The sequence below is a fragment of the Vipera ursinii genome (genome assembly GCF_947247035.1).
Source record: "Vipera ursinii genome assembly, chromosome: 1".
Lineage (NCBI taxonomy): Eukaryota > Metazoa > Chordata > Lepidosauria > Squamata > Viperidae > Vipera > Vipera ursinii.
Genome location: NC_139512.1, coordinates 67,195,829 through 67,208,847, shown reverse-complemented (window position 1 = coordinate 67,208,847; position 13,019 = coordinate 67,195,829). Strand labels below are relative to the sequence as shown.

Below are 13,019 nucleotides of genomic sequence, written 5' to 3'. Positions count from 1 at the left end.
TTGCCCCCAACAATCTGGGTTCTCATTTTACTGACCTGGGAAGGATGGAAGATTGAGTCAACCTTGACCTCTGTCCGGATCGAACTCCAGGCTGTGGGCAAAGTTTGCCAGCAATATTGCATTCTAACCACTCTGACACCAAAGAAAGATAATCAGTGCAGTAAACCTTACCAGGGTTAATATACCTCTTTTCCTTTAAAAAAAGAAATCTCAGAAACATGACAAAAAAGATTTCATTAGTGATGACAGATGAAAAATATAAGAGTTTTATTCCTTCTAGCAACAATTTAAGTTAACATTGCTTATACATCATAATTGGAATGAATTTAGGAAAACATTTCCAAGTCTCACTCTACTACATGACATGTTTGGGAGATTTTATCTTTAAGTAGTCTTGCAGTCATTTAAAGAATGCCTTTAACAACTTACCCAGCTGGATAAGCAATGAGACCATTCTTAGGATCACAGGCCAATCCTCTGCCACCAGGCACAGTGATTCCCAGCACTTTTTCTAAAGTCACCTAGTTTTTTTAAAAAAACAAAGATAATGAATATACTGTATATAGCTTTGGCATACTGTACAATTGCATATTGTGCATGTGCTATAGCAGTGGTGGTGAACCTTTTAGAGACCGAATGCCCAAAACCCGCCCCCCACCTCCACTCCTGCTCCGCCCTGCCCGCTGGGCCACCCACCACCTCCACGGCCCGCAGATCACTCAAGCGGCCCAGCAGCGCCATGGCAGCCACACCCTCTGCCCGTGCCCTGCTGCATCATCTTCGTGTGGACCGCGCCTGGGAGTGACTCTCCTCCAGGGGGGGCTGCTGGTGAGAAGGGGGCCATGGGAAGAGGCAGGGCTGGGGTAACGGTGCATGTGCCCACAGAGCATGTGCCATAGGTTCTCCACCACTGTGCTATAGTCTCCTCATTTTATGCATCAGTTTACTCAGTGTATTATTTCTCTCATGGAGATCAGATGACATTTTGAAAGTCGCTTCCAAAAGTGAAACCAAAACAGAGGCGATCAAGCTGAAAGCCTGAGAAGGAGCATAGGGCACCCTTCTCCCTGCCAAGGTTTTTTTTTTTAAATCGTCTGGGACAATATTCCACAGATATTTGTAAAACTCTCAGCAACACTTGGAGAAAGTGCCTTTCCAAAGTTTTCTAGAAGACAAGGACAGATTTCAAATCTTTTAAAAAGGGCAAATCTTTTAAGGTATTAGAGGTTGGACTGTCCCTCAGTTCATTTCATTTAACCTGAAACTAAGTAAGATTTGCCTTTGTAAATATATTATGAACATAGTATCAATTTAAGTTTTTTTTGTAGCAATTCCACAATGGTTAAGCCAATTAACAACCAGATATTTGAACTTAATAGAATAACAGAGTTGGCAGGGACCTTGCTCAAGCGGGAAATGCTATACCATTTCAGACAAATGGTTGTCCAATCTGTTGTTAAAAACCTCCAGTGTTAAAGCGCCCACAGCTTCTGGAAGCAAGTCGTTCCACTGATTAATTGTTCTTCAATGGATGCACCAATCTGCTTTTTGTTCCCTGCAGTCCTAACAAGCTATTCAGACTTCTACCTATTAAAAAGTAGCAATGTAGCTGAAGAAAAGGGACTATTTCATAGAGTACACCCCCCCCTTAAACCCACACCCAAAGATACATACTGGTGATGACACATGAAAGAGTTATTTACAAAGTGTTTTGGTGTGACTGAAGCACATTCCTCCAAGCATTAAAGCAGCCACATCTTCATTCAATGTCTCTAAGAGCCATCTTTATTGGTATGGAAATACTTTACTATAATTGGTGGTCTCAGCTGAAGTGCTATCTGGGTTTACACACACATGGCAAACGAGGGGAGGAAGCGAAAGCAATCATGGTGCAACTACTTTAAATCTTTGACTGATGCTTTCTTCATCCATCACACAGCTTCTTTCAAATGCTTTGCCAGCCCTTTTACTGGCATTCTCTCATGTGGATCTGCAAGTGGAAGTCTTCTCCCAGAGTAGCACCACAACATCGGTGCCAATGCTCCATCTGCTCTTTCTACAAATCAACTGCAGGTTTTTTTTAACTTATTGTGCAAATATACTGTTTGCGTAAGATCATTAACTTCAACTTTACTAGGCTGAATATCAACTCTTCTGTAGAAGAACTAGAATCACTGATGGTATCTTCGGTTCCAGCTTCAACAGCCTTCAGTGATCTCTCCTAGCCATCCTCCAAAGACTCTAGACCAGGGTTTTTCAACCAGTGGTACGCATAACACCAGTGGTACTTTAGCACCTGGCTGGTGGTACGCAAGCCCTAGATAATTGTAGTGGAGGCTACAGCTGATAAGCCACCCAGAAGCGCGGATCAGCTGTAGCCCGGCACTGATCCTGGAACTTCAGTTAGCAAGCAGTATGTTTTCCAGAAGCGCAAGCAAGTGTGCAGCTACAGCTGAGCCGCACTTCCGCCCACAAGCGCGGATCAGCTGTAGACCGGCGCTGATGCTGGGCTCCTGCCCAGCTCACTTGCTTGCAGAAAACATGCTGCTTGCAAGTTGCACTGTCCCGGGGGGATCACATGATCCCCTTTTGCGACCTTCTGAGAAGCAAAGACAAGTCGGATTCAGTTAAACAACTCTGGGACTAACTTAACAACTGCAGGGATTCACTGAACAAACGTGGCAAGAGAAATTAGTAAAATGGGGCAAAACGGGGCTGCAAGCATGTGCACAAGGCTCTCAGCGACGGCGGCATCTGTGTGAGGCTTGTGGTGCTGCCACCGCCAGGCTTGCGGTGATGCTACCACCAGCGCTAGGATCATGCCGCGGCCAGCAAGAATGTCGCCCAGGTGCAAGGATCGCACCGCAGCCCGCAGTGATGCTGCCCTGGCATGAGGCTCACGCCACTGCCCCCGTGCGAGGATTGCTCCGCAGCCCACCTGCCACTTGCGGCACTGACACCACCCGCACAAGGTTCGCGGCAATACTGCCACCCGCGTGATACTAATGGCGCTACCGCCACCCACACAACACTCACAGCAACGGTGGCACAAGGGGTGAGTACACACGCAAATCCATGCTTCTGGGCAGCTGTATCAGCTGTAGCCCGGCACTGATCCTGGGCTCCTGCCAAGCTCACTTGCTTGTGGAAAACATGCTGCTTGCTAAGTGAAGCCCCAGGATCAGCATCAGGCTACAGCTGATACAGCCGCCCTTCCTTCCTTCCTCCCCTCTTTGTCCCTTCCTCCCCTCCTTCCCTCCCATTGTCCAGCGCTACACTGCCCAGACCCCAGCCTGGTTTTGGCAGGCAGCAGTGCATTCTCACCACACGGAGCGGCCAGGCGAAGTGAACTGACAAAAATCACGACCCTGTCTCTGCGCGTACACAGGCAGGGCCGTCATTTTCATCGGTTCACTTCGTCCAGCCACTCCGTGTGGTGAGAATGCGTCACTGCCTGCCAAAACCAGGCTGGGGTCTGGGCGGCGTAGTGCTGGACAATGGGAAGGAGGGAGGGAAGGAAGGGACAAAGAGGGGAGGAAGGAAGGACCCTGGGACACTGTGAATGTCATAAGTATGAATCAGTTGCCAAGCATCCGAATGTAAATCACATGACCCTGGGGATGCTGCAACAGTCGTAAGTGTGAAAAATGGTCATAAGTCACTTTTTTCAATGCCGTTGTAACTTTGAACAGTCACTAAGCGAATTGTTGTAAGTCAAGGTCTACCTGTACTTTTATCATTCTTTTTCTTCTTTTTTTGGTCAAATTTTTGACACCTTGCTGGGCAACTGGTGGTACTTGGATATTGCTTTATCCTAAAAGTGGTACAATGGGTGAAAAGATTGAAAAGCCCTGCTCTAGACTTCTCAAAAATCTCCCACAAGAACTCTGGTAAGCAGCTTCAGGGCACACCTGAAAAAATCCTGTGGGAGCAGATCACCTATATTTAGTCACAAAGATGATTTGTTAAAACAGGCTTTCTCATTTGTAAGATAATTGTTGCTCCCAGGGATATTTCTTAAGTGCTTCTTTCATTAACAGTTCACTAGCCAGCTCTAGAACCAAACTAGAAGTCTGAAGGTAAAAAAGATTCATAACTACCACCAATCTTCCCACTCCACCCCCTTTATGACATTTAGTTCAATTTTTTATGTACCAGATGCCTTAAAATGAGAATGACGAAGCCACAGAACGAAAACAAAAAAACCCTGCCTTTTCAGAAACAAGAACACTGCCTTTTTGCTTACTGTTTAGCTCACATTATCTTTCTGGCAAATTCTTTAATATCCGTTAGGTAACTGAACACAGGAGAATTTAACTGGACATTGCCGTTTAAAAACATTCCCTTTGTTTTTTCAAAAAAAGCACTACATCATCCACTCCTTTTAGCCAAGAAAATATTATGGGCGGGAGCTCAGTTTTGCACAGTGTTTTGTTTGACTCAACTGAAATTGTTACTAAGATTGCATAAGGTGGGTTGCTGTAAATCAGCTTTGCTCAACAAGGGTTCTTCAAGAGATTGGAATTGGGGGGGGGAGGAATAAACATCATTTTTGGAACTGAGAGAGTTGGTATCCTTTGTGGGGGAAGGGATACAAAACAAAAACAATAGGCTAGTAAGTTGGCCAAAATAAAAGATCCACACAAAAAAAAGATATTCTCTACTCAAAAGAGCACTGACAATTATTATTGAACAATCTACAACTTACTGACTATAATAATATACAGTGACCTGTAGATTTAATAATTTTATGCATTGTTTTCAATGCTTCCTCCAGGGTAAAAAGATTGAAAAAGGCTGCTGTAACTGATGTGCTGGGACTCACAGCCAGTAGCTGCCCAGCCCAACTCAGGAACTTTAAAAATGAATGTGTTGCAAATATTTCAGAGATTTCCCCAAGGTGTAGAATAGATCAGGAGATGATGCTGACACTGACTGTCAATAACTTGAAAAGTGAGTTTCTAAATCTATTCTATTTTGTTCTTATCCATGCCTTCCATGGACTTTCTGCTAAATGACAAAATAGACAGATACAAACTCTAAAAGACAAATGAAATAGAATAGGACCCGATTGACTGCTGCAAAAACTACATCCAGTAAAACAAGAAAACATGAGTTTTCTTCTCAAATAGGTTCTCTACTACACAAGGAAAAAGTAATTGCTACATATTTAAAGGTGTACTCAATGGGAGTATTCTATGGGAAGCAAACAGTTCACTACATCCACTAACTACTCACAGCAGTGTTTACGGCCCTTATAATACAGCCATACCATAACTCAGAAGTTGCTGGGTGTTTTCAAAACATCACCAGCTTTTATAGATAGGCATCATATACTAGGTTCATCAATAAATAGTTAGGATTTATCATGTATGTTCCCTAACTTGGCAACAAGAACAATAACTGTGAATAAGACATACAATATAGGGCAATTAATAATCTAACTCCTTGATTCCAAAGTAAGAATACTGCAGACATGTCAAACACAAGGCCCGGGGGCCGGATCTGGCCCACAAAGTGCTTTCATGTGGCCCAAGAAGCCATCCTGGAAACAGTGAGGGAACGGCCCCCGCTGCCTTGGCCCTGGCCCAGAGACCCTCCTTCTGCCCAGAGACCCTCAGATCTGTCCCACTCCTGCCCGGGCCCCCATAGGCACCCTTGATGCGAACGATGTAGAGCTGGCCACGCCCACCCAGTAGGCCATACGCACTCTAGCCACGCCCACCCAGTAGGCCACACCCACCCTGGCCATACCCACCCGGCCCCCTGAGGGCAACTGCAATGCTGACGCGGCCCTCAATGAAATTGAGTTTGACACCCCTGGAATACTGTGTCTTTTACAATTGACAAATCATTTGGTTGTCCATATTAACATGTAGAAAAAATAGAACGCTTAGTCCAGGGATGTCAAACTGCCGGCCTGCAGGCCGGTTTCATCATACCAAAGCCGCGCCCACCTCATTGCCGGCAATGCAAAAGGGAGTCGTGATACGTTGTGACACATCACGTGACGTGGTGAGTTTGACACCCGTGGCTTAGTCATTCTTGACAGTGCAAAAAGACAGAAGTGCTTTTCATTGACAAGGATTAATGTCATGCTAGTTATGGTCTGGTGATGAAGATAACCCAGCAGTTCAATGATTCTGTCCATGTCAATCCCTTGAATTTATGAAACATAATTGTTGTATTGCAACTTCTATAAAGTAGCCAGATAAAGTTTCCCACAACGGAAGAATGGCTGGAAAAATGAGGGGACTAGCAAAGATAGCCATCTTAAGTATACAAAAGTAAAAAGACTATTATTATTATTTTATTCTATTGCACTGAAAAGAATTGGAATTTAAAGCTTTTCTTTCTTCCCCTTTGTCTTACACTTCTCTACCCCCCCTTCTTCCTTCCCCATTTTCTCACTTCTCTTTTTGATAAGTTTAATAAAAATTATATTTTAAAAAAAGTAGCCAGAGATAGTAGCCAGCAACATTTGCTGAAATCACATATATTAATTTGATGGCTGGCTAATAGTTTATGGCCCAGCAGACTTAACGTGAACAATCCCAAGCTTTTAAACACTTTCATTAACACAAGACTATCAATGGCAACTCTGAATTGATTACCTATAACTGAATTTTCATATATTCTATATTCAGTTGATCAATGAATATTGTTGAGTTCTTAAAAATGCTCAATCATTCCAACAAGGAATTTGATTCTTCCATTTCAAGGCTTCATTTTCCAAACAACGAAGAGATTTCAGGATTGTGACAAAAGGGTTTTCAAGCATTTGAATTATTTCACTCAATGCTAATTCTCAGCTATACTCAGCAACCTTCTCTTTGTCTTTTACACTATGTGTGAAGACAAAAGTACAGAACAACAGTAGGAGCTGGAATGAGTCAATCTGCATCCTGTAGCTACAACAACCATTTTACTTGCTCTTTCCATATTGTGTGCAATGAGACAAAATTGGAGCCTTTTTTATTTTATCTGTAAAAGAAAGCTGTAATTTTTTTAATTGGAAAAACTAGTAAATGAAAAGTCTGGGATTTGGAAGGTTTCAAATAGGGGATGTGGAAGGTGATGGTGAATGCTTCTTTGAAGTAGGGAGTAATTCTCCCAGTTCTCTCCTCACTTCTCTTTAATCTTTACGTGAAGCTAGTGGGTAAGATCATCTACTAGCATGAGTTGAAGTATTATCAGTATGTTGTATGTTCTCTGCTCCTGATTGACCAAGTAATGCCATCAATGTTTTTTCTCAATGTCTAAAGGTTTTGAGGGTGTGGATGGGGATGAACAGGAACAGAATATCAACCCTGGCACAACCAAGTGACTATGGTTGTGGGAGCTTCTGTATCTGAAGATTTTTCATCTTTGTCTCTGAATGGGGCAACTCTCTCAAGAAATGACACACAATTGGACGTCATCTTGGGCTCTCCGGTTCCGTCCACATTAGGTGAGCCTCACTACATGGTTGGATGATATATGTTTTCTGATTATTACAGCTGCATGATGATGGTTGGTCGCACAGTCAGGAGATATTTAGATTGGATTTGGCATTTTTGTCCACCTGTCAAGTCCTTCCCAAGAATCTGGGATAAACAAATGTTGTTATTTATGTTGTTAAATGTATCATCGCAGGATGTGTTCCCAGTTTATTATTCTTTTTTTTAATGGGTGGAAGTGTTGTTAGCTACCCAGAGTGGCAGATATGTAATGGGCAGCTGTAAAAAATGTTTATATAAATAAAAACATCTAGTTAGTAGGGATCTGATGTGATGAAGCTTCAAAATATACCTCATATGCTTGCAATGTCAGCATTGGATTGACTTGCAATTTCAACCACAACCTGATTAAAAATATTAAAATTTATACCTCCAATCACCCCAATAAGGTAACTCTGGGCCTTGAGTGGGAAGGAAAAAAGAACATCCTTGTGTAAGCTTTCTGCATAGCAACTGAAAATCATAAAATTTGTGGATCAAGTCATAATACAAAAAACAGTACAAAGAGAAATTCATTGTGAGAATACCTATCTTGAAGTTGCTTTCCAACAATAAACAAGCTCAACCTTTCACACCTGTCATTGTTGGACTTTATTTGACATGTTCAGTACAAAGTAATTACAGTATGCTGCTGTACTTAGAAAGCCTTTGAACATTTCCACTGCACAAGCTTCATTTTAAGATTTTATAATGCACTTCAGATATATCCCATTTGAGCTAAATCATGCCGAAAGAGCTGATTTTTACCAGGTTTTTCATCTCTATTATATTTTTAAGTGATGTGAAAACTAAAATCTGAAAAGGAGGTTAAAAGCTAAGAATGTTATGACTTTATTGCATAAACAATACACAGTTTCTCCTTATGCTGATCTTCCAGATGTTTTCAAATTTAACTCCCATTAGCATCAACTAGCATGACAGAAGAAAGGAGTAACAAGTTAAAGGCAAAAATACATCCTTTCCTCTTTTCATTCTCTCTCTTTCTCTCTCTCTCTCTCTCTCTCTCTCTCTCTCTCTCTCTCTCTCTCTCTCTCTCTCTCTCTCTCTCTCTCTCTCTCTTTGGTATTCAACTTAGAACACGTCATTTTGCAGCATCTTAAACACATTTGTTATTCCAAAATGGATTGCTGTATTTTTATTTTTTTGTTACTTCATCTAAAGCCTTCATGATAGTTAGTTTTATGATAACAGTTTTAAAACTGGAACACTCTATAATTTAAGCAGGAACAAAATAGGCATACCAGGACTGGAGATAGGCAATTGTTTTAAGTGATCTAAAAAATAGTATCAGAAGTACATTAACGACATAAACAAAAGACGTGTCTACCTTAGGTTATCATCTCTGATCAAATAATTTTGACATAAGTACATTATACAATAAATATGTAAAGATGGTATCAATTAATTGCTTGGGAAATTGTTGTAAATCAGATTACGGTATTTATTTATCTAACCCAAATATTTTGGAGGTCAGCCTGTTCTCTAGATCGCAAGAGGAGAAGAGTGTTGTTTCATTTGTTCCCAAAAATCTTTAGACAGCAGATCCTAGAAGATGAATTAAACTCTCTTCTCTAAGTGAAAATAGCACACTTCCATCCTACACTCTGTAACACCTTTTAAATCAAAGCAGATTAAGTCAAAACTGTTGTATCTTTGTGGTTATGACCGGCAAACAAGGAGGTCAGGGCTTCTCATAGAAAATGTATTTTGGACCCGTAGAAAAAATCAGGGGTAAGCTAGCTTCTTAGGAATAAAATTAATGAAATACTAATCTTTCTCATTTCTTAAGTGGTCAAAATGTTAATAGCTAGGTTGCTTATAAATACTTCTTAATTTTGTGGTTTATTTGGCCAAATGACTAAAAATCATCAGGCTGAATAAATAACCAATCCCCTCAGTATGAAGCATTTACAATGCTGATCAATAATTAGACTAAATATTAGCACTTTGACTGCTTTGAATTTAAGGAACTGGTTGTACCAAAACCTGGCTGTGGTAATGTGTAGTAGCAATGTGAGTTATGTTCCTTGCTTTGTTTGTGACAGACACATAAGCACTCCTAAAATTATTTTCATCTGCAGGTATGATTCAGTCTATAACTCTGTGATCACCTAACACAGTACATATGTTGACCTGAAGAGATCAAGGCAATGACCAAAATGATTAATGAAAAGACTATTTCCAGTTACCAAAACTCTGGATTCAATTCAAGGAGGAGAAAAAAAAAAGGAAGCATCTGCAGGAGTTCAAAGAAAGCTTAAAGCAAAATTCCTCTGAGTAATGTAAACTCGTTTTAAAAATTGGAGTCTTTTTTTTCCAAGGTTAATAGAGAGATTGGGATTTATTACTGTTAGTCATTCTTTAATTATGAAAGCATCTTTTACCACTCCTGGTATGTCTCCAGAATGCTAGTGTTTATAAACTGCACAATTAAATTTTACACATTAAAATAATACTTGTCTTCTATTAAAAAGTTTAGAAATGGCTCATATGATATATCAATACAAATATTATCATATACACCTATAAACAATAATGTATTAGGTTATGATTTTACATCCCTTCTCTCTGAGATGGTCTCAGACTAGAGAATGAGTTCTATTCTGAAAGGTGCCTTCATATTTTCATACTCTGGGGTGTGTAACAAACACACTTGAAAGCCAATGTGGGCTTTTAAGGGAAGATAAATACAGCAGAAAAAATGGGCAGAAAACCGTACTGGGTTTCAGCCAGTGTTTTAAACAAATGCTAATAAAACATCACAGATAATAGATTCTGGGCTTTCCTAACAGAAACAGCAATTTGACAGTGAAATCAATCAGTTTATTGCTAAGCACATTGATTTGTGCTTCTTAGATTGTAAGCCGCCCTGAGTCTTCGGAGAAGGGCGGGATATAAATGGGATAAAAAAAATAAATCAGTTTATGTAATGATATACCATTGGATGTATCCAAACAAGGGCGTGGAGAATCCCTTTCCATAGAGGCTTTATTCTAGATTACATCAATGGACAGGTAATTTGACTCTATCCCTTTCCAATCCAATTAATTATATTTTCATTCTAACAAAAAAGCTCTAACTGCTTTCTGTCCAATCAAATTACAATTCCTAAAATGACCAAATTCTTTTTACCAAAGCCCGCCCCCCCCAACATCCTTTTTACTGTTCAGTCACTTCCAACTCTTTGTGACCCAATGAAAAACAGTCCACCAAAATTGTCTGCTAGTACTGCTGCTCTGAATTCTTCCAAGCTCATCCTAATCAAGGATACTGTAGTAGCTGGCTATTTTTTTCTTCTTCTGCCAGCCACTTTTTTTTTTACTGCCTGACATTTTTCTAAACATCAGGAAAAGATGCTTTCCAAAGACTCTCATTTCTGCATCATGTTTTCAGAACTTTTTAAGCATTAGGTCCTCATTAGTGTTTCCAATGAGCTGTCTGGTTTTGCTGTGCATTCAGTATTGAATGAATTGTTCTTCTTCCTGTCCAAAGTACTCTCAACAAATTTCTTCAGTATCACAGCTCAGATGTATTATGTTTCCCTTTATTCAGCTTTTCTGATGGTCCAGCTTTCAGAGCCATACTTTACATCTGGGAGGTTCTCCCCAAAAGCAGACAAAGCTTGATGACACAGATGCAGTCACACCGCAGGAGATTTTTCAGTCCAGGAAGACAAAACCCTTACTAACTTTCTCATCCTATTGCTCTCCCAATGCTACCCTTGCATACCCTTCTGGGTGAGGATTAAGGAAAATTAAGCCCAACAACATCTAGAAAGCAATTGAGCAAGGAAAACCAATCAAATTTAAGCTGTCTATAATATTCCAAAGTTTTTTTTTACAACTTTCCATTTAGTTTACATAACTTTTTGGCTAAATGAGGCAAGATCTAAGCTCAATCCACACGGATATTTTTCTTTGGTACTGATATATCTAAACCACTTGTGTGCCATGCAACAGGTTATCCACCTTCAACTTTTTAGACTTATTCATTAGTTTCATCTGCATACTAATTTAATAAATTATAGTTGGCAATTGATGAGAGGATCTTCAAAGCTATAGAACTAGTTCTGCAAAGATTCTCCTTATCTTTACCTGGAGCAATGACAAGTCATTTGTAAGAGTAGAAAATATGGGCTTGTCTTCCATTCCCCACTTCTGTGGCAACCATTCTTATTCACTTCATCTCTAATATCCAGTGTGTACTAGCAGAACTATGTAACTTGAATTAAGCTGTCTATTGAATATAGAGTGGCCTAGAAATGTCCCTAAATAGGATCACACCCAATTTATATTTTAAAATCCAATCCTGTACAGCTTTACTTTTGTTTTTCAAATGAAATGGCAACGGCTTTCTCCAGCAGTTGCACTATTTTGTTTGTGGTATGGGCTTCTCCTATAATAGCAATAGCACTTAGACTTATATACCGCTTCACAGTGGTTTTTTTACAGCCCTCTCTAAGCGGTTTACAGAGTCAGCATATTGCCCCCAACAATCTGGGTCATTTTACTGACCTTGGAAGGATGGGAGGCTGAGTCAACCTTGAGCTGGTGAGACCTGAACTGCTGGGAGTCAGCAGAAATAGCCTGCAGTACTGCATTCTAACCACTGCGCCAGTAGGGCATGAACTAGATCCCATAAAGAAAGTCCTTGACTTACAACTGCAATTGTATCAGGATTTCCATTGCTATGTAGTTATTAAGTGGGTCGTACCTGATTTTATGACACAGTCTTTTGTCACAATTAAGGAAATCACAGCACTTAAGTGGTCATTAAGCATAACCAGCTTCCCCATTGACTCTGACTGTTGGAAGCTAGCTGGGAAGGTTGTAAATGACAAAATCACACGTAGGATGCTGAAACAGTGATCAATACATGCCAGTTGCTAAGTGCCCAAATGAGGACACTTTGACAGTTGTAAGATTGAGGACTGGTTGTAAGTCACTTTTTTCAATGCCGCTGTAAGTTGAAATGGGTCACTAAACAAATGGTTCTAAGTTGAGGACTACCTTGTAATACAATCCTTGGGTGCCTATTGGAGATGGAGTCTATTGTAAATTGCAATTGTCTGAGGGGATGAAAGGTAAACAGCTCTTCCGCACTGCCTCTCAGATGTTCTAGATTGGAGTGACTTGAAGAGGGAGTCAAGCTATTATCCAAAGTGCCTGAAGGCAGGACAAGAAGCAATGGATGGAAATTAACCAAAGACAGAATCAACCTAGAACTAAGGAGAAACTTCCTGACAGTTAGAACAATTAATTAGTGGAACAACTTGCCTCCAGAAGCTGTGAATGCTCCAACACTGAAAGTTTTTAAGAAGAGACTGGATAGCCATTTGTCTGAAATGGCATAGGGTTTCCTGCCTGAGCTGGGGCTCAGACTAGATGACCTCCAAGGTCCCTTCCAACTATTCTATTCTATTCTATTCTATTCTATTCTATTCTATTCTATTCTAGTCTAGTCTAGTCTAGTCTAGTCTAGTCTAGTCTAGTCTAGTCTAGTCTAGTCTAGTCTAGTTTA

The 13,019-nt window shown here is 40.5% G+C and overlaps 1 protein-coding gene across 2 annotated transcripts in view; it reads right to left on the bottom strand.

Moving 5' to 3' along the window:
• Positions 1 to 13,019, bottom strand: part of MAPKBP1 (mitogen-activated protein kinase binding protein 1) — a 151,921-nt gene that overhangs the window by 98,483 nt on the left and 40,419 nt on the right. For both annotated transcript variants that reach the window (XM_083365781.1, XM_083365782.1), the window contains exon 3: positions 430 to 521. In XM_083365781.1, the coding sequence (XP_083221907.1) occupies positions 430 to 521 (92 nt within the window). The remainder of the gene's footprint in view (positions 1 to 429; positions 522 to 13,019) is intronic.